This window comes from Triturus cristatus, chromosome 2_1, assembly GCF_964204655.1.
Source record: "Triturus cristatus chromosome 2_1, aTriCri1.1, whole genome shotgun sequence".
NCBI classification, from domain to species: Eukaryota; Metazoa; Chordata; class Amphibia; order Caudata; family Salamandridae; genus Triturus; species Triturus cristatus.
The window spans coordinates 214152884-214175262 of NC_140581.1; the positions used below are offsets into that span (position 1 = coordinate 214152884).

Consider the following 22379-nt stretch of genomic DNA (forward strand, 5'->3'; position numbering starts at 1 on the left):
ACATTGTATTGGAAGCCAATTAAATATTTTGCGTTGCAAAATCCTGTAGTAAGTCCCACACGCTTCTGTGAACAGCTTTTTCATGAATAATGTATTATCCACAATACCCTGGTTTCTTGCTGCTTTTCTGGGGCTATGAGCCAAGCCATGATGACAGATCACCAATTATTCTACCAGATAGAATTTGCCTTCCCAAACAGAATGACTTTGGACTTCTCACCTTTTCAGTTTGAGGAAATAATCCTTCATCCACTCTGCCACATTACTCAAGCAGTCTAGAAACCTTTGTCTAGTTGTTTCTACACTGTTCTCAATACATATTACCAATTGTATGCCATCCGCACAGGATATAATGTTGAAACCACATGCCCTCACTATGGCTGCTAATGGGACCATGTAGATGTTAAAGAGAAATGGACTGAGAGACGATCCTTGTGGTACACCACAAAAAGCGGAAGCACATTTGCATGTTTCCCAATAGCAGGAAAGTCAGATGTGCTGATGGACGAATTGAAAAGGTCTGTCAGATGGGCACTGGAGCATGTGAGATTAGATGAGGTGATAAGATATGATGGGGGTTAGGGTCGAGAGGTGGCTAAGGAGGAAAATGAGAGTAGATTTGAAGTATTTTGTCTTAAAAATATCTCAACAATGTGGAACAGAGGGCATCTGAAGAGGGAATAGCTTGAGCACAGGCTGTAGGATGGGTAATATCTTTACCATTTTAAAAATTACACTCAAGTTTGTTCAACTCGATCTGCAGAGTAAAGATGTTGTGATGTGCTAGAAGTATGTAATCAATGTGCCTATTAATCTGCATCGGATCTATTATGTCCAAGGCTTCTACAACAAAGTCATTGAACGGAACGACTGCTATGTCAATATTCACTGAGGAATCTAAGGTGGCCACATTTAGGATGTCTTTTAAGTTCTTCTTGTTGACCTGTTACCATGCTCAGCACATAAGGACCAGAAGTTTGGGAAGAGCAAGACACCTCATATTTATTGTGACAGAAAATTGAAGTAAATGGCAGTCAGGCGAAAAAAGAGGTATGTGCGCATCAACACGGACTGATGCTACTTTTGCAAATATTAAATCAAGGGTGTGACTGGCTGTATGTGTAGGACTGGGCACTTTTTGTGTTAGGTTAATAGCTTCCAGATCATCCCATATTATGTTGGTGGAATCTTCAAAGTTCTCAAAATAATAGCTGAAATCCTTTAAGACCAGGAAGTGGTCAAATCTGATTGAATAAAGAGACTGTATATCAGCAAATGAGACACTGAAATCTTTCTTTGGCCTACGGAGGTCTGTAAATTAAAGCTCTTCAATGCTAGAGGAAGGGAAAGGGACAACATGAAACAGAAGAACCTGATCGGCATACATTATGAGATAATACACAAAATTACAATGATGGTTTGACTGAACATTATGGCCACTCCACCGCCAATTCTATTTGTAGGATCAAGATTTATAAAATTTGTAGGAAAATGTGTCTTTTTACAGGATCACCCTCAATTTTTTAGACTGAAGTTGCTTTTTTTCTTTACTCTGTGCACTGGGATTCTGCGAACCAGGCCCCAATGCATGTGCTTCGATCCCTAAAACATGTCAAAATTGGCTATAGTTCTAAATTGATACATTTAACCAACGTATTAGTCCCTAGTATATGGTACAAACTGTCCCCACGGCCTGTAAATTAAATGTCGCTAGTGAACTACTGTGCCAACTACTTCAGTGACCGTACAAATAGGACTGCAGGGCTACCACTGAAGCCTGTCTGTGCAGTTATAAAACTGCAAATTCGAGTTGTCAAAATAACTCCTTTTGACAGATCTAAATCCTCCTTTTAAATAATGATACGTGACCCCTGCACCCCTAAGTAGGCCTTAATGCTTATAAGGCAGTGCGCATGGTAGTTAAAAGTTGGAGATGTAAAGGTTTAAAGTTAAACATGTCCTTACTGTAAAAAAGCATCAAAAGTAATTTTCAATGTAGTAGTGTTAGCTATCCATAAGAAAGCATTGGTATGAAACAAGTTACTTACCTGTAACTTTGGTTCTCCAGTATTGGTAACTTTCATAGATTCCCATAGCTTGTATCATTCCCCGTCGTCGGAATGGGAGTCTCGTTACCCAAAATAACATCGCAGTAGGTGCAAAAGAGAAATAAAAAAGGCCTAGGCCTCATTCCCTTTTGTAGCATATCTACCTCTTTTTGTAAAAGAGACCAAAATAAAGCAACAACCAATCAGATTAGACTCACCCCACAGAACCTTCCTGAGAGAACCTCAGAGCCTCAGATTTTCGTAGCCGTTATGTAACAGTACAACCAAACCTGCCGAGGGCTGAGCTTTCCCAGGGGAGGAGGGTGGGCGTATGGGAATCTATGAAAGTTACCAATACTGGAGAACCAAAGTTACAGGTAAATAACTTGTTTCTTACTCCAGTATTGGAACTTTCATAGATTCCCATAGCTTGTATCAGAGTAGCTAGCAGTAAGAAGCACATTTTGCTTCCCTGAGACATCTCATTCTCCATAACTATACATCACATTACTTTTTTTTTTAAAAACATAAAAGCACCATGCAATCACAGAAGAAAAACACATGGCAAAATTTGCAAGAACCATAACAAAGGAAGGAGGGAAGAAATGAAAGCTCACCACAGGTTCCTCAGGACTGCCTGGCCCACAGCCGTGTCTTCCTGTGCCAAGGTCTCCAGGCAGTAATGTCTTGTAAAGGTGTGCACGCTGCTCCAAGTCGCAGCCCTGCAAATGTCTTTAATCTGGACCCTCGCAAAGAGAGACGTAGAGGAAGCCATGGACCTTGTCGAGTGTGCTCTAATTCTGCCCTCTAGAGGCTTGTCCGCTGCAGAATGACAGAACTATATAGCACTGGAGATCCATTGAGCAATACCCTGCTTGGACAGGGGTAACCCTTTGCGGGGAGCAGTGAATGCAATTAACAATTGCAAAGATTTTCTAAAGGCTTTAGTACGGTCCAGATAAAATTTCAAGCACCGCGGCACGTCCAGCGAATGAAGTGCCCTTTCCGCCGGTGTAGACGGCTGAGGAAAGAAAGCCTTGAGAATAACCGGCTCATTTAAATGAAAGTCCGAAGGCACCTTTGGTATGAACTTTGGATTAGTCCGTAGAATTTCTGTATTCCTTTTGAATTGGAGGAAAGGCTTCTGGATTGTAAGAGCTTGTAATTCCCCAATACGTCCTGCTGAAGTGAGAGCAAGAAGGAGTGCTAATTTCCAAGAGAGGAATGTCAAATCCACTCGATGAACCGGTTCAAAAGGAGGCTTCCTCAGCTGGGTGAGAACCAATTTCAAATGCCATGTGGGAGGCGGAGGCCTCACGGGAGGAAAAACTCGAAACAGGCCTTTGAGAAATTGCTTGACAATTCTAGAGGACCAAAGAGATGGCCCAGAGGCAGTGAGTCTGTAGCGAGAAACTGCAGGCAAGTGAACCTTGATGGACGAATGAGCCAAACCTGCCTTAGCCAAGGACAGGAAATAAGGTAGAACTTGATGAGGCTGAGACAAAAAAGGATACACACTTTGCTGATGGTACCAGATGCAAAAGCGTTTCCATTTGAGACGGTAAGTCTTGTTAGTGGAAGGGGCTCTAGCCTGAGAGAGAACATCCCTTTTTTCGTTCGAGAGAGAAAGATCTAGGAACTCTCGCTGCTCAGGAGCCATGCTGAGAGGTGTAAGGAACGAGGATCCGGATGCCAGATCTGGCCCTGGGACATCGTGAGGAGATCCGGAATCATCCGTAGAGGATGTGGAAGGACCAGAGAAAGAAGGTGAAGCTCCGTGAACCAAAACTGCCTCGGCCAAGCCGGGGCTATTAAGATCATTTTGCATGGTTCCGTCTTTATCTTTCTGAGTATCCTCGGTATTAACGGAATGGGGGAAAAGCATACACAAATGCACTTGACCAAGCTATCGAAAGCGCATTCCCCAGCGATCCGCGATGGTGAACTCTGCTTGCGTAAGACTGGCATTTTCTGTTTTCCGGGGTTGCGAAAAGATCTATTGAAGGTTTGCCCCACTGGTGAAAAATGTCCTCAAAGACCATCTGGTTTTGTTCCCTCTCGTGGCTGACGGATGAAAGCCTGCTGAGCCTGTCCGCCTTTTCGTTGAGGACTCCTGGAAGGTGTTCCGCTGTGAGCGATATTCCGTGGAGGATCGCCCTTTCCCAAATCCTCTGGGCCTCCTGCGACAACGGAGGAGATCTGATACCCCATTCTTTGTTGATGTAATGCATGGCCGTGGTGTTGTCCGTGGGGACGAGAACCGCTGAACCCTGCAACCGCAGCAGAAATGCTTGAAGAGCCAGACGAATCGCTCTGAGTTCCAGGAGGTTGATATGAAAGAGGCGGTGCTTGGGTAACCAATGTCCGCTGACCTGCAAGTCCTGAAGCACCGCACCCCAGCCGTCCAGCGAGGCATCTGTTGTGACAACGTGAGGAGCTGGATTGCTTACGAAGGATAGACCTTGGGATAAATTCTCCTCCTGTGTCCCCCACAAGGCGGCGTCCCTCATTGCCGCAGTAATCACCAGTAAGCACAAAATACAGTGGTCTCCAGGGTGAGACTAAACCGTATACTAAGAAAGTGGAATGTGAACTTCGACCAAAAACAGGACTTGGACCAGGAGACTCAAAGGAGCTGGGGAAACAAGGAACCACCCAAGGTAAGTACCCAGGAATCCCACAGAGGCTGTGTGAAGAGTGGAGACACAGCCGCATTTCAAAAAGAAGTCGTGGTTGCAGTTTTGAAGCAGAAGGACCCTTTCCAGTGGACCCTGAAGAAACCCCATGGAAGATAGAAGTCAACCGACCCATGGCGTCCCTCATTGCCGCAGTAATCACCACCTTGTCGCCGAAAGAGCCGTAAACTTGTTGCCACTGCATGTCTAGTTGCTCTTGAAGAGATCGCATCCATAATCTGCAATGAGGTACCAGAGGGATGCATGAAGAGATCACTCCTAGAAGGGATTTGTAACGGCGTACTGAAAGACACTTTCTTTCTCTCAACAGATGAGCCAAGGACTTCAGTTTTTCTTGCCTTTCGAAGGTTGGAGAAGCCTTGTTGAGAGACGTGTCCAAGATAGCCCCTAGGAACCGTGCTCTCTTGGACGGACAGAGCGATGACTTCTCCCTGTTGAGAGTCACACCCAGATTGCTGAACAGAGTCGTACACGCCCGACTGTCTCCTCCGCTATTAGCCTGGACAGAGCCTTCAGGAACCAATCGTCCAGGTAGGGGAAGATTTGATAATGCTGCTTCCTGAGGAAAGCTGCTACCGGTGCCAGCACCTTGGTAAAGATCCTCGGGGCAGAACGAAGTCCAAAGGGTAAAACCCTGAATTGTAAGTGGCTCTTGGCTACTGTGAAGCATAGAAACCTCCCGTGGGCCGGATGAATAGGGATGTGAAAATACGCATCTTCGAGATCGAGAGTGGCCATGAAATCTCCCGGGTTGAGGAGACGCAAGATATCCTGGAGAGAGACCATCTGAAAGGATTGACTGATGAGATAGGTGTTGAGCTCCCTGAGATCTAAAATGGGTCGCCACTTCTCCGGCGTCTTCTTGACCAGGAAAAACCTGGAGTAGAAACCATCCCCCCTCTGAGACAGGGGAACCGGTTCCACTGCTCCCTTGAGGAGCATCTGATGAGCTTCGAGCCTTAAGAGACGCAGATGTTTTGAAGGCGTAGCGACAGGGGGCTTGGAAGGTGGTATATGAAGAAACTCCAGCGTATGACCATCTCGAATGATGTTGAGCACCCAACGGTCTGATGTTATCCGGGTCCAGTTGTGGAGGTATTGAGACACCCTGCCTCCCACAGGTGTCAACGGGGAGGAGGGTACAGTAGGCAGAGCCAGAACGCCGCTATTGACTCTTGGAGTTGTCACGTCCCTGGCGATTCTGTTTACAGCTAGTGTTTGAGCGAGAGAAAGACGAGGTCTGGCCTTGCCATTGTTGGTACTGTGGGCAATACGACTGAGACGTCGAACCATAAGAGTACCGTTACTGTTGGTACGAGCCTCTGTAGGACGTGGTACTCTTCCCTCTTGCCCCACGTAAAGGAACTTTACGATACTGAAGATTGCCTAGAGACCTCGCAGTCTCCGTATCTTTTTTAATGTCCTGGAGGGCATCATCGACAGGTTTCCCAAACAATGCCTCACCATCAAACGGGAGGTCCAGGATCTTGTTCTGAACCTCCGGTAGGAACCAAGTTGCCCGGAGCCAGCCCTGCCGACGAAGAACTGCTGCACCTGCCAGTACACGGAAAGCTGTAGTGGCGATGTCCTTGGCACAGTCAATCACCTCCGCCGACGTAGCCTCCCCCTCCTGAAGAATTTTCTTGGCCTCCGTCTTGGCCTCCGGTGGGAGCTGTTCCAAATAAGGCAAAAGGTCGCCCCACATTTGGCGATCGTACCTGCAGAGGATCGCCAACGCATTAGCTGCCCGTACTAAAAGACTCGCCATAGAGGAAAACCGTTTCCCCGCATTATCAAGGCGCCTGCCTTCTATATCGGGAGGGGTGGTGAGTGGTGAGTGGTGGAGAAGGATTACGTGACTTACGTTGCGCCGCCTGGGATATTACCGAATCCGGCTGACCAATCAAGGACGCTGGACTATTCTCAGGCGCCTTGTACTTCTTTTCGAGGCGCGGCAAAACCCTCGTCCCAGAGATGGCCAACAATGGGAATGGAACGAACCACTTTCCTGTAGGGCTCCTTAAAAACATACAGGAAGCATTCCGTTTGAGCTGACGGCATAGGAAGCTGGAATCTACTGGAGGCTCTTTCCATCAGCTTGTGAAAACCCCCAATATCTGCCAGGGGAGAATCCACCGGATCAGGAGTAGGTGAAGCAGGATCCGGGATTACATAGTCCTCCCACTCAGCACACTGATTGAACGTGTTGCCAGTATCTTGATCCTCGTCCGAGGAATCATCATGAACATCCGGGACCAGTGGAGGTAAACCTGGACTGGAAATTTGCAGTTGTGAAACCACCTGAGATGGTAGTTCCGGAGAAAATTCTGTAGGAGCCGATGGAGTAGGCACAGTATGCACTGCAGAGAAAGTCTAAGGTGGAGGAGGAGGAACGTGAGAAAACATCTTCCGATAATCCTGTAACATGCCCTGGAGATCTGCCAGGAGCGAAGAAGGAACCGCAACCATACCCTGGCCTGCGCTGTCCTGATGCCCATACGATGGTGGATAGGAGTACCCAGCCATGTAGTCGCCCTCTGAATCAGTGTCCTGACATTTAACCAATAGTTGTGAGGGACTATGGGCATAGCAACAAGAATCCTGATCATCCCCATCAGAGTCCTCTTCTTCTTCAAGCAACAGTGCGGGAGGCAAGGGGGCCACCCTCCTTGGTGATGTCATATCAGGTGTTATGCGTTTTAAGGAAATTGTAATCTTCTCCGTCGACGAGGTCGTCGACGGTACCGTCGGCGTTGAAAATGAAACCATCGTCGACGAGGTCGTTAACGGAAGCTGCACCGTTGACGGCTGAATCGTCGACGAAGAGATGGGCGTCGACAAGACCGTCGACACTTCTGCCGTCGTCGACATAGCTCTCGTGGACGACACCGTCGTTGCCACTGTCGACACTCTCGTAGTCGCCGTTATCGTCGTCGACACCCCCTTCGACGCTGACATCGATGTTTGAATAGAAGGCACCGTCGACGAGCCCGTCGACGAGCCAGTCGACGAGCCCGTCGACGGCGGGACTTTCTTTACATGAGGTTTTGAATTTTTCGTCAACAGCTGCGTCGTCGACGATCTAGACTCCTTTTCAGACTTCTCTGAAGATAGAGAAGAGGGCTTCTTAAACGCCTTAGTGGATTCCACCACTGCTGGGGCAGTAGATAGTCCTTCTCTCTCCTTTTCACCGTGGTGAGGAGATTCACTCGGACTCCGGCTCTCAGACTCACGGGGGGTCTTTTTTGAGGCCTTAGCAGGGCGTTCAGAGGATGGTGAAGGGGAAACCCTACCCCTTTTCACTGACCTGCGAGAGGAGGTGCCAGATGATGAGTCCTCACTGTCATTGGACAGAGCACCCTTCCGTGACGTCACCTTCTGGAGCCACGTGAGAAGGCGACCCTCACGGTCCCGGGGGGTCTTTGTAGAGAAGGTGCAGGGGATCTTGCATTCCGCTGCCTTATGATCCGGGTACAGGCAATAAATGCAGTCCTTATGCCTGTCAACAGAGTTGAAGTGAGCAGAGCTCAAAGGAGACTCCCTAAACACAACGTGCGGTAGAAAATCTGAGGCTCTGAGGTTCTCTCAGGAAGGTTCTGTGGGGAGAGGCTAATCTGATTGGTTGTTTCTTTATTTTGGTCTCTTTTACAAAAAGAGGTAGATATGCTACAAAAGGGAATGAGGCCTAGACCTTTTTTCTTTCTCTTTTGTACCTACTGCTATGTTATTTTGGGTACCGAGACTCCCATTCCGATGACGGGGAATGATACAAGCTATGGGAATCTATGAAAGTTCCAATACTGGAGTAAACAATATTACATTTAATAATGTTATCTCGGCCAAAGAAACAGTTGAGAAGTTCATTATTGGGCTTTTAGAAATATGTTTTACACGCCAAATTCACTGGTAAAGTTAGATTTGTAATATATATTTTGCAAAAGGTAATTTTAGAAAGTCACTCATTACTACCTAAAGTCTCAGAAGCCTATTTGCATAAGTTTCCAACTGTCACCCAGAAGTGGAATAGGCCACTTGATGGGGTGTGAACTTGCTCCCAGAGTTGAGATAAAAGAAAGCTTTGAAGTACCATATTACATTTAATATTGTTATTTCGGCCTAGGAAACATCAAATTTCATTCTTTGGGCTTTTTAAAATATTTATTACAATCCCAATTCAGTGGTAAAGTTGGAAGCTGGATTTGTAATAAATATTTTAGAACAGGGACTGTTAGAAAGTCACCCTTTTCCTGCCTAAAGCGTCTAGAATAACAGTTACTTAAGCTTCCAACCGTCACCCAGGATCTGAATAGCCCTATGTTCAGGTTTGCCCTTGCTCCTAGAACTGAGACTAAGGCCTTGGGTGTGGGGAGGTGTTCTGTTCCACTAGCAGGATGACTATCTGGGCTGTGCAAAGGAACATAAATACCTTCAAAGAGGCCTACCACTGTCATAGGTAGATGTTGATAACATCTGGGCCGGCCCTGTCCTTTGTCACTCTAGTCAGCTAGGCACCAATCCCAGTGGAGAGGAGCTGCTGCTCAGAACTGGCTCTTAGTGACCATAGAAAAGGGGGTGCTCATTTCCCTGGCCACACCTTTGAGTGGGCACAGGAGCTGGCTCAGCAGAGAGGAGGAAAGGTTCGCTCATTTATGGATTCAGGTAGAGAGGGGCATTCTGGGATTCTTTATAGTAGTACGGCACACAGGAACTTCTGCACACATGGGTAGTTACCCGTGGGAACATTTTCCTCTTTCGCTACGGAAGGGCCAGGAGTCTTCCCAACCCGTAGGCTAGTGTCAGGCACAAATGTGGCACCCCTGGGCACCCTCATCAGAACATTACCTGATGTGTGAAAGTAGAAGAAGGATTGCACCTGCTTTTGAGACTTTTGAGGAGACCTGAAAGGATGGACCTGCTCCCTCTTGTACCAAGGAAAAGAAGTGGGCTCCAAGTGCCAGTTGGCCGACATCCTGTTAAACTACAGGAAAGCAATAATATACTAGAAACCCTTTCACTAAAGAGCTTAGCTCCAATTGGACCTTCCTTGAATCTTGCTGGTGGGTTTTGCTAAAGTGAGTCTTGACCCTCAAGTTTTGTTCCTAAGCTCCTAGAACAGTTGCCTGTTTCAAAGTGTACTCATCCTGAGAAACCTGAGACTCAGAAACGTTTTGGCTCCAAAGACCTCTGGAGGACCAGGACAACCCTGCAAGTCAATCAGACAAAGGTGTGTTGCCGCAGGGCCAAAGATTTAGGTTGCACCAACTCGGAATGGAGATTTTCCATATTAGCAAATCAGTTTTAGAGGGACATCGTAGAGAGGGTTTCCAGCCTCATGGAGCTCGGTTCGGCTACAGCTTGCATGCTTTGACCCACTGAAGGAATCAAAGTTCCAAAACAGTTTCTAAGCCCGGACATAGAAATCTTCACCAGGTGAAGGTGCCAAAACTTTCCAGCAAGCGAGGGACCTTCCTTGAGTGTAAATCTATCAGACTCTGAGCTTTCCCTCGAAAAGTCAATAGATTCACCGGGACCAAGTCTGATTGCTATCGGCCTCGTGGAGTCCTTCTCAGCCACAGCTTGCAGCCTTACCTCACTGAGGAGTTTGGACTTCCATTATAGAAGCTAAGTCAGGAGGTAAAACATCCAACCAGGTCAAACCTGATTTCTATATCTGACCCACCCTCCATTGCAATCTGCCTTAAATCGCACCTAGATACCAGTCAAGCACAACCAAATGACTGTAGTTGGTGTATAACACTCTTTGGCACTATTTTTATTTCAAACTCTAAAAAGAAATCATCTCTGGTTTCTCATATTGGATGTTTATCTATTTGGGATCATTTTCTTCATTAAATTATTCTGTACTTTTATAAATAGGAGCAAGATTTTTATTGTGCTGGGTTTCTGACTCTGTAACATTTTTGTTTTTTGTAAATGCTTTACACATTTTCTTATGTTATTCCTGTCTGTTCTGTGCCATAGCTACCAGGGGCTGAGCTCAAGTTTAATTTACGAAATTCTTTACTGAACCTAAAAAGGACAGAGGCCTCATTGCTTGGAACACCACAATTAACAATTCACTTTCTCACAATATTGTAGTTGTGAAGGATGGCAATTACTAAGTCTGAGTTAGTAGTGGTATTAAGCCAAGATTTGATGAAGAAGCACATGTCTGGAACTGTACCTTTAATTGCATCCCAAAGTTGAATATACTATGTTTAAGAAGAGAATGGGCATTTACATTCATGCAATTTACAATACTGTTAAAAGGTGTCATATCAGGATGAGGCTGCCTACTGTTAACCAGTGAGGCATACAGGGGGTACTGTATATCTTGACTCCCTGTTATCTCTGGCCTATGCTGAATACTAGCAAATAAACAGGAAAACTAACAATTAGTGCAAGAAAGGGGGGCCTTCTTTTTCAGCAGAGGTATATTTCCTGCAATTACTGTGTGTGAATACATTACAGGATACCAACAGTTCACCCCTGTCCTATCAATGCCCAAGGGGTTGCTGGTGGAATACCTGTTCTCCTAAATTCACCCACCCACCAACCAGAATTCGAAAGCTGCAATAGAACTACATAATGTCTTAACAGGGATTTGGAAATGCAGTCTTCTCTCTGGAATCTGTATTCCACCAATACCAAACAAAAAAGTAACTCTTCTTAACACACAGGTGCTAATAATGAAGACTGTACACAAACAAGCATTGGAAATAACAGTAGCTGTGTCATTTTGTAGGAGAGACCCTACAAAAAGATGTAGGCCTTTTTGGGGGGTTATCAATCAGAGTAGGATCAGTAACAAAAAATAAAAACCTGCAGAAGTGTTTTCCCCTAAACTTTTTTTTTTCAACGGGCAGGGGGAAAGGAATGGCAAAGAAACAGGAGGGAGATAGGGGGTGAAATGCCGAAGCAACACGGCTGGGGATGCAAAAGTAACAGGGGAAAGTCAAAAATGAAAGCAACACAGGGATTGGGGAAAGCAACATGGTCGGGGCATGTGGAGTTAAGTGCAAGAGGCTGGCTTAGTATATGGTGCACGCTTATTTAAGTGAAGCACCTTGCACTAATCCAAGCAAACCTTATGATGATTTTAGCAGTCTTCAGACTCATCTTGAAGGATTGTTAAGCAGCTTCTTTTACCAGTTTAATAATGTAGTGTAGGTTAAATGGAAAAGAACATAGTGTATATATACAAATACACAACACTCACTAACACATTGGTAGATCTCCTACCCGTAGATATAAACACAAATACACAACAATACTTCAATTGCAATAGGTAAGTAAGCACAAAATACAGTGGTCTCCAGGGTGAGACTAAACCGTATACTAAGAAAGTGGAATGCGAACTTCGACCAAAAACAGGACTTGGACCAGGAGACTCAAAGGAGCTGGGGAAACAAGGAACCACCCAAGGTAAGTACCCAGGAATCCCACAGAGGCTGTGTGAAGAGTGGAGACACAGCCGCATTTCAAAAAGAAGTCAACGGGGAAGTCGTGGTTGCAGTTTTGAAGCAGAAGGACCCTTTCCAGTGGACCCTGAAGAAACCCCATGGAAGATAGAAGTCAACCGACCCATGGATACCCCAGGAACCAGGATACCTACACCAAGGAAGTCGGGTGCATAGGTGCGAAGTGACGTGAGAAACCACTATAGACCACAATGGAGTACTTCAGGAAGGATGTCGCTGGATAAGACTATGCAAGAGTCCGGTGGAATCCAAGGGTGACTTCTTGAAGTGAAAAACCTGTAAGCAGAGGGGACAGTGTCTATGCCACTTGGAGGTGGCCAGGAGGCACGGAAGAGCAATGCCCACCGATGATGGACGGTTCAAGTGAGTTGACGTGACCTTGTCGCTGCCGCTGTGAGGACCAGGCAACTCTGAGGAAGACCAGGAGCCATGCACGAGCTGTCCCACGCCGGAAGTCGAGAACCAAGGGTCAATATACGGCGGCAACACCAACAAGCCTTGGCAGCTGCAACAGGCATGGCAAGCGAAGAAGGAGCAACGTTGGGACCAGCAAGGTCCAGGGGACTCACCACAAGCAGGAAAATCAGAGTAGGCCCCAAGCAAGCAGGGGAGCCCACTGAAGCAGGAGAAGACCCTCCAGAGGACCAACAGGACAAAGGCACAGAGGTTACTAGAGGCCCTCGAGCAGCTCACCAAGAAGGAAGGTCCACAGTGCAGAGGATGCAGTGAAGACACCGTACTTGGCAGGAAGAGATGCTGGAGGCTGGAGCATCTTGTAGCCTGAAGAGCTCTAGAGTGCAGAGACAACAAGACTTGGCAACAGCAAGTCAACGCTGTGCAGAGGGGTTTCGGTCCCAGCGGTTCCAATGAGGGATACTGGCCTCAAAGTTGTAGAGAGGACAGGTCAGGCCTCGAAGGAGATGAAGAACCACCACCTGTGTTGCTGAGCCTTTCGAAGCCCGTGGGGCTTGCACTAACTCACACAGGCCTCAATGGCAGGCCTGTAGTCACAGTTTGAGTGGTCTCTCATGTGTGGCACAATACATGCTACATACAGCCAATGGGAGACCCCTGGTGTACGTATGTCCTGGGTACGTTAGTACCATATACTAGGGACTCACAAGGGTACACCAGTAGCCAATTGTGGATGCACAACAGTACTTACCATGGTCAATTTAGGGAGGAAGCACAGTGACTGGGGTCCTGATCAGCAAGATCCCAGTCAGACTAGTCAGAAAAACATACTACATACTACCAACTGTACAAAGTGGGGGTAACCATGAAACCAGATCCTACTTTCCTACAGTAAGCAATGGGGAGTAGCACACGGTAGAGCGCAATGAAGAAAGTGAGCAACACCGAGGGCAGTGGGAGAAAGGCACATGAGGGAGAAGGCTCTAAAACACAAACACTCTAATGGAGTGCTTCAAACAAAATTAAAAAGTAGAGTTTAAAAAGTAGGCTGTGAAAGCAGTGATACCAGCCAGTCAAATAGATTATAAAGAGGCAATGCTCTGTGGGAAACAACTGCAAGCTTGAGAAGCTGGGACACTAACGAGAAGCAGTTAAATGAGAGTGACAAGGAAACCGAACCAATGGTAAGCATTGGGCGGGCTCCAAACCCCTCTATCTTCTTGGTAAACCACAATATACCTGGCAGCAGACAGACCAACCTCAACCCAAAAACCCTCTGAACAAGCATTGGCAAAGCCAATTGTTCTCACCTATACTAGAGCTATTGGCTTTGTCAATGTGTTGTAGCCATGTCGAACAGCAGTGCAGAAGCTGTGCATCATGGCTAAAAGTTAGTTTAAAAAAGCACTGTGATGCAGCCAATGTCATACACCTTTCTTTTCTGGTAGGAAGAGACACGGGTGGAAGAGGCAATCACCAACAAGGAGAGGGGAATTGGGGAGACCGGGCAAGAAATGATGGGGGGGAAGAGGGAGGCATCAGGAGGGGACATGGAAAGCAACAACAGGCAAGGGGGTGAAGGGGAATGGGTGAAGCAACAAAACGGTTGGGAGAAGAACGGGGCAAGCAATAACAGGGGAGGCCGGGGGAACATGAGAACAGATCAAGCAACAATATGGAAGGGAGTAAAGGGACAGCACAAGCAACAACGAGCAAACAACGCAAAAGGGGGTCTGAGGCAGAAACTACATGGAGGGGTACAGGAGAAGTGGTGTAGACTGCCTGCAAACACAAGTTAGTGAGTGCTGAAAGTAGAGAAAAGTAGCCCAGGCCAGAAAGCGTGAGCAGCAGAAGGATTCTCACAAATAAAGGAAGAGGTACTTGGGCCATGCTTCAGGTACCCCCAAGTACAAGTGTAATAATGGTGGTTTCACTTGAGTAGTTTTTTTATTGCAAGGCAATTGATGCCATAATCTAAGAACCTAATTCTAAATTGTGTTTACAAGCTATATATGTATCAACAAAACATTGAAATGTAATTTCCTCAGGTTTTTTCAGCTTTCTGGGGATGGACTACAATGCTAGGGTCAAGCAATATACAACACTGTGCCAGGTACAGCTATTTCTGTATTTACCATAGCCATTATGATAGGGGTTGATTAGCATGGTAACCTATGGCGGGATACAATATCCTCGGAAGCAGCAGAGGGGGCACTGTCTCCATAGTTCCTCCTGTAGGTGGTCCCACATTGAGCGGCACAATACAATAGGTTCCTTGCCCTTAAATATTATGGTAGGCATATATACATGCAAGTTATAGCCTTCTCTTAGTTTACAACTTCCAGGTATATAAATCTCAGGGTATTGAAATGAGGACATCAAACGTTCTAAGGGTGAATGTATGGCAAAGTGAAGGCTAAACTTAAAACAGATAATGATTTAGATTAAGAGACAAAAGGTACCTCTGGCCACCTACCGTAAATAAAGTAAAGAAGGGAATGCTAAAGGGTATTAAGAGTAAGGTTAAGGAAAGCAAGGACTGTGAGAGGGAATAATTTGTAATTAAATAAAAGGTAATTCGGAGTTTACCTTGGAATTTCAGCTGTAAAAACTCTAAGATGTTTCAAAAATGAATATGAAACATACAGGCCTTAGACAAATCACTCTAAAATTAATCACCTATGACCAATCTCAGAGTACTTAATTATCCCAATATATACAAAATAAATCTTTCAGTCCTTGTTTACTGGCCGATGGAACTAGTTATCTCCAAAATATATAGACCAAGGAAGCTACAAAAAGCAACAGCTGATACATAGTCCAGAGCTTTTTCTTTTCCGGTAAGAATTGGGTTGCCATGCAGCCAATTATGCCATCATAGAACCAAGTTCTTCAGAGCCTGTTCTAACAAGCTTTTCAATCCAAGTGTTCCCAAGACCCATTCTCACCTGCCCTTCTCTGATCCTTACTCTTGGACTGGCCATCTGGTGGCATTCGTTTCCAAGCCATTTTACAGTTCCGTTGGCATATGCGTTTGAATTGGCATTAGGGGCTTTGTGGTGTCTTTGAGGATGTGTGGTCTCAAAGACAGGAATCAATGCTGGGAAAGCAAACCAAGATGAACCTAGTGGCCCTAAATCCTATGTGGCTTCTGATCAGTTAGGTGACCTTTAACATCTAACTTACCACCCCACATTGTTGATCCATATTTAATTAAATGGCCCTCTTCACCTCCAGGACCATACTATTAAATATGGTAAATCAAGTTTCATTGTTTCAACTCCTTCTTGGGTAAAACCAAATGGCAGAATTTCATTTTTCCCATAAAATCATCGCTCACCTACTCACTCCTTCCTAATCTCTTTACAAATGATTTTTCTAACATCCTATGAAGACTCAACGTCCTATGAAGACTGGCCTGGCTTACATAACAAGGGCTTCATGTGTCAGCGGCATTTAAGAACTAAAAAAACGAACACTCTATTCATACCCCAGAATATTAACCGTAGAAAATTAAATACTACATTATAGTGAAAAGGACACTGGCTAAATGCATGCAAATATATATTTCTTGGATGCAAAACTGGCATAAAGACCAATGCAAAAAAAATTGACTTACCCTGGAGGGACTCGGGTGCGTTCCATTCCCCCATGACCCTGAGCTAGTTCTGTCTTCTACATCTAAGGAAGAAAGAGTTTGTCAGTATTTTCTGTACAATTTCTACTAAACGAATATGCAACAGCTAAATGCAAACCTCAAGTTAATCTACTGCTGACTTTTAATTAAGAATCTTATACTGTGCCACATAAATGACAGCAACATTTGACCCACCTGCTTAAATTATCTCATTTAAATTCAGAGAACACAATAACTGGATTTTATAGAGCCATAAGGAGGAACACCAGAATAATGTTGATCAACAAGTGTTCCATGCACTAACTAAATGTAAACTGTTCCTTGCAGAAAAAGATAAACTAGTGTAAAAATCGCATTCTATCTAGACTATATAGCTAGGGGAAATAAAGTGTTTTTCAAGTCAGGATAAAAAGGTTCTGTCTCACTTAGGCAGCAACGCGAACGTAGGTGTTTAAAAAGGCTGTTAGCACAATGAGTGAATTCAAAATGTTAAATTATACAACCAAATTCATTTCGCTTATATGACCATGGTTTTTTTTGGTGTTTTTTTTTTTATAAACATCAGGTTGGCCACATTTATGGCACAAATAATTGATTACAAACTATATGGAGAGCTTTAGCTACCACACATTAAAACTGTAATGAATGAGGAAATGACCAAAGAACCACACACTCTAACAAGGGTCAAGTTAGGGACCAGCCACATACAGTGCAAGTTCAGCTTTCACTCAATAAACAAGAGGTAAGTTAGAATTTACATTTCAAGAAGCATTCTGCATGTCAGTGCTGAAAATGGAAAAAAACATTCAGGGATTGCATAAATTGGGGGTCAAAGTGTGGCAACTGAAAGGGGGTGGCCTTGTGATTACACAATTTGACCACAAAATAATACACAAAAATACCTAAACTATGAAATATTTCAAGTAATTCACAGAACAATATATACAAAAGTCAAATTTTGTATTTAATTAGAGGGTTAGAGTCTTCCAGGCATCCATGTGTTTTCTACTAAATGCTTTATTTTTGTCAGAACATGCTGGTGCTTCAATTGAGGCCACGAAAAGTCCATAATAGATTTTGTTTGCTGTACTATCACTGTTCAAACAAATCCACCAAAGGATACGAAAACATTTTTCCACCTCAAATTTCTTCACATTTAGAGAGCATTTTAAATTTGTCTATTTTTAATGTTTTATGCATTATACTTTATGAATTTGCTACTATTTAATTGCCTAAACAGTTGCAGACCCGCTGAATAGGCGTTGGACATCTGCAAGTGCAAAATGCACAAGTAACATGCAGATGACGTGTTTATATTTTACGTAGATAGATCAGTGGGTTTATTCTTTTGGCAAAGAGAGTCTTTTGTTACTTGCACCTCATAAGTAACAATCGGAATATATCACAGTGAGATATTAACTAGCATAAAAGAGCTGCATGCAAACTGCAAGTCATGAGTTTAGAAACTTACTGATTTTTCTCTCGATCTTTTGTTATTCTAAGGTAGCTAAAAATAGTTCCATTAGGTAGTAATAAATACTTCTTAGTACAGGCAACCCCAACTACTCTGTTAAATTTTAAATCCTGAGATTGTGTTTCACCAGGCCCACCACTATTAACATATAATGCGAACCAGTATGGCTCGTATGCGAAACATACATTTAAAAAAGAAGTCAGTGGTACTTAAATTTCTACTGGTTTAATGACTCATACAGATATAGCTATATATGACATTCTTACATTGCATGCATATTTCTTACATACAGGCTTTGAAAAAGATTAAAACTAACTGCCTCCGAATAATAGTTTCTCTTAAGCACTTAAGAAGTGACACCAAGTGGAGCGCCTTTCTCTTTAAAGTGTTAGGCTCCAGATAGCGCCCAGCCAGGATGAGACTTTCACAAAACAGTCCTGATGGCCATTTATCTGAGGCTGTTGTGATGGGCTCATCTGTAAGTCAAAATAACCTACCCACTGCAAGTTGCTGCTCCAAACATAAAACAAGACGGGCGTGCTCTGCTGAATGGTCCCGCTGTCTGGAAATTATACCAGGACAAATTCAGCATATTTCAATGGGACTAGCACACATCCGGTTCAACAATAGCAGCCAGATCTGGGATCCAGCTGGATCCCCTCAATTCTAATACTGCTATAACTCGTCAGTTCATTCAACCACCACTTTCATCTGTGGATAGGACACAATATGGGGTGTTGCTCTGCATCCTGCCACTGAGCTGAACTCAAGATCACCCCTAAACCGCATTTTGGGGCCAAACCTAGCGTCAAAACTAGAAACACTGGACTTCACACCCTTGAAATATTCTGCGATTTTCCACATATCTTCAAAAATGTGTAAAAATGCAGAATACAACATAAAACTGTGTAAAGAAAAATTAGACCGCAATATTTTTACACCCCATTTCATAGTGATGATGCGTTATGGGAATTTGCTTAGCGCTCAATTAACCACTAGAGATCATTTGTAACCCTGTCGGCTCTCTGCGTTTTCACGGTTTACATGTCGGACCAAAGTCAGTCTTCCTGTGATACATTCTTGTGTGCTGTTCCGCCAACGGTCAGTTGGTAGTGTGATGTTCAATGCACCATGTGTGTGGGAATTATGGGATCAAAGAGGTCTTTCAGAAAGCTTTAACAAATGCTTGGGCATCTTGCGACAGTTACTTGCCAGACAATTAGAGAAAGCCCAGTCAGGTGTTAAGGATACAAATTTTCATTGCAATGCATTGGTGTATGCAAGATGTTTGGTCTGTTGCGGGCACAATACCCATCTACATTCCAATTAAGCGCTGTACTGGATGCATAGATGACCTGTCTGATGTGTAATGGCAGAATACTTGCGTTGTGTTCTCATGTTCAATTGTATTTACACACCACAAACCATGCGGCAAAGGCAACATAGCCCTGCTATTCACAGCATGCTAGGATCAATAATCCAGGTGGTAAAATGAGTTGAACCTACAACAGGTTCCTGGGGAACAAATTCAAGAGTGATCTGTCCAAGACAATTTCAGAGCCATGGGGAAACTACGGCTGTGCTCTCCAGAGTTGAGTCACAAGAACGATCTCTACTTTCTGACGACTCACTTGGGGCAGGACTCTGGGTACCATGCTGAATGGAAGGAATGCATACACCAGATGGAGAGACCAGTCCTGTAATAAGGTATCCGTTGCGGTCGCCTCTGAATCTGGGCGCTGTAGTGAATGAGCCACTTTTGTGGTCTGACGCCCTATGATGACCCTCAACCACCACCATTTTGTACTGACTTAAGTGTGTTATGTTATCCTAGCCTTAATGTAGGATGGGTGTGCATATGCCTGCTTCTCTTCTGTCCTGTAATCTTGCTGTCTTTTAGTAGAATAGTCTTGCCAAGAATAGGAGGTGTGGGATGTCGAGGTGCAGTGTTGTGGGTGATGGTGCACACATGTGCTCAATGTTGGATACTGAGGGATTAAGTGTATAATGTTATTTGGGTTAGGTGAATTATGACTGACCTATTGGCTTTGACGTGGTCTAATGTCATTCTGATTTCTGACTTTACCTTGCTTTATGGCAGTGCTGACTATTGCCTTTGACATGGTTTCATGTCATCCTTGCTTTTCTTTTTCCATCTTGCTTTGGGCCTTTGTGTGCATGGCTTAACTAACTCCATTTTCATGACTGAAGCTATTTTCTATGCCTGCACGAAGTTACAGAGGTGGGGAGGGCATGTTTTGCTCTTCTCCTGTTTTTCGCACTTTACTGACTAGAGAGAACTGGTTCTTATCATAGGAATGTACATGGTCTGTCTCGGAGCCATAGCAAAGGCCTGATCAACCGATGCAGTGGCCTTGGAGCAGGCTGGTACGGGCTCTCATGAGAACGAGGGGGCGAGGCTTGCTAGAAGCTTCGTTGTGTTTGAATGTGTATTAAAAAGTGGAGCCTACACTGGCCTGGTGGAAGTTCACGCCGTGGAGCAGACGTGCTGTCACGGAAGAGTGGAGGCTGGTGTCACCTCTGAGCTTTCACCCAGTTCAAGCAATGGACTCCCCTTGAGCAAAGTGGAGTGAAATGATGAAGCAGTAGGCGAGGTGTCTCTGCTACTAACTGTCTCTTGATTCTTAACTGATTCTTTCCTTTCCCTCTTATTTTCTGATATATATATATATATATATATATATATATGTATGTATATATATATATATATATATATATATATATATATATATATATATATATATATATATATTTCTACATATATATTTGCTTTGATTGTGTATTTCAATCGGTTATTTGATATGTGAGAGTCTGCCATGATCAATATATATTCGGTCGGGGGGGAGGAGCCAAGATGGCGACCGGGACGGCAGCGTAGACTCCCGGCTCTGTGAACCTCCGCATCCCGCACGGATATCCTGCCTGAGATCCTCAACCTGTGCTACGTGGTCGTGTTTCTGAAGGAGAGGGGCTCCCGACTGTGTGACTCCGAGGTTTCTAGCCGTGCTATCGCCGGAGAAAACTGCATCTGAACTTTGCGGCCTGTGCGGCCCTGGAGCCGGGACATCGAGTGGACGCCGTGGCCGGGTGGCAGTGCGACAACAGCGGCCGGTGGTGACTGGGTGGAGTCGGCCCACCGGAGCGGTGCCAAACTCGGCCTACATTTCGGCGTGGTCACTTCTACTGCCCAGTGTAGCTGACCGAGTGCATGACCGGGGGTGCAAATCTTAGATCCTCCGGTGACTGCCCCTGCCTTGCTGGTGAGCTGCCCGGCCGCCGTCCGTATCCTGCCCCGATCATTGCGGGCCGCCCCCGGATTTCTACGGGAGCTGGTCCGTGGTGGGGACGACTGTTGCCCGTGACCACGGATAGTTTTTTGCCTGCCCCCGGAACCCGGTCACCCGCGACGTGGACATCGCGACGCTTGTCCCGGGGTCCCGGCCCCGGTGAGGGTCGGGCATACTTGGCGGCCATCTTGGGTCGATGAAGCCTACCATCCTGTCCGCTGGGCCGCAGCGGGCCTGTGAGCGTACGATTTTTGGGAGTGTGGCGGCGAGATCACAGAGAGCTGAGCTGGGGTACGGCGACCTCCTCGAGGCTCTTGGTACTCTTCACTCCTCCTTGATTCATGGTTTCGTGATCTTGGGGAGTAAGTTCGATGGTGTGGCGTCGGAGTTGGGGCAGTGGCGGCCCGCCTGTCCGCACGAACACAGAGTCTACCCACACTGCGCGCAGGAGGACGATGTGGCGGCCACCCCTGAGGTTAGTACACGACTGGACGCCCCGGCCAGTATGCTACAGTGTGTTCGACCTTCTGAGGGCTTGATCTGTCCCGGAGGCGTTGGACCTGAGTGGGATGTGGTGGCCTCGTCCCGTGCATGCCCTCCTGCGACCCAGAGACCACTCCAGCAACTAATGTCTGCTTTGGCTGCTTCTGCCTTCCTGAACCCTGCGTGCAGTGCAGATCCTAAGGCAGCACTGGGAAGCCTCTTTCCTCACGCGGCGGACTGTGTTGATGCTCAGAGACTTCCACCCCACCTGTGTGTGTCGCTTCTCTGTCGTTGTTGGACATTCCTCTGCCTAGGAACATTGGGTATGGTGCTGGGTCGAGGGGTTGGCATGGGCAGAATTCCACAGAGTGGTCAGGGATGAGGCTGGCCCCTCGGGGGTGGTCGCCTAGTGGACGGGCGGGCTTGGGGTGGTGTGCTCTCCTGACATGGCTACTGGCACAATGGGTGCATAATGCTCCCCATCGTGGTTTGAGAAGATTGTTTTTGTGCTGTTCCTTGTTCACTTTAGGGGAACCTTACCGTGCGGGAGTGAGAAGCCGGGGGTCTGTTATGAAGGCCCTCCTCCAGTCTATAAATAATTTCTCTACCCCCCCGTCTGGTGGGGGTCCTTTCCTACTTCTTTTTCCCTATTCTCCTACATTTCGGGTCTGGTTCCAGGGCGACAGGCACACTGCTGGGGGGGGGGGGGCCGTACTCATTTGCAGAGGTGCAGGGTGGGGGTTGGGGGAGGGGATTCTGTATTCTTTCATCTTTTTTTCCATGGCCTCCTTTTTCTTCTCTGATTCTTTTTGTTTTTCTTTTTCTGGGATCAGCGTGA

At 45.7% G+C, this 22379-nt stretch overlaps 1 protein-coding gene across 28 annotated transcripts in view; it reads right to left on the reverse strand.

The window, feature by feature from the left end:
• TCF4 (transcription factor 4) overlaps positions 1-22379 on the reverse strand; it is an 886011-nt gene that overhangs the window by 645469 nt on the left and 218163 nt on the right. For all 28 annotated transcript variants that reach the window (XM_085630087.1, XM_085630081.1, XM_085630059.1 and 25 more), the window contains one exon: positions 16259-16320. In XM_085630087.1, the coding sequence (XP_085486213.1) occupies positions 16259-16320 (62 nt within the window). The remainder of the gene's footprint in view (positions 1-16258; positions 16321-22379) is intronic.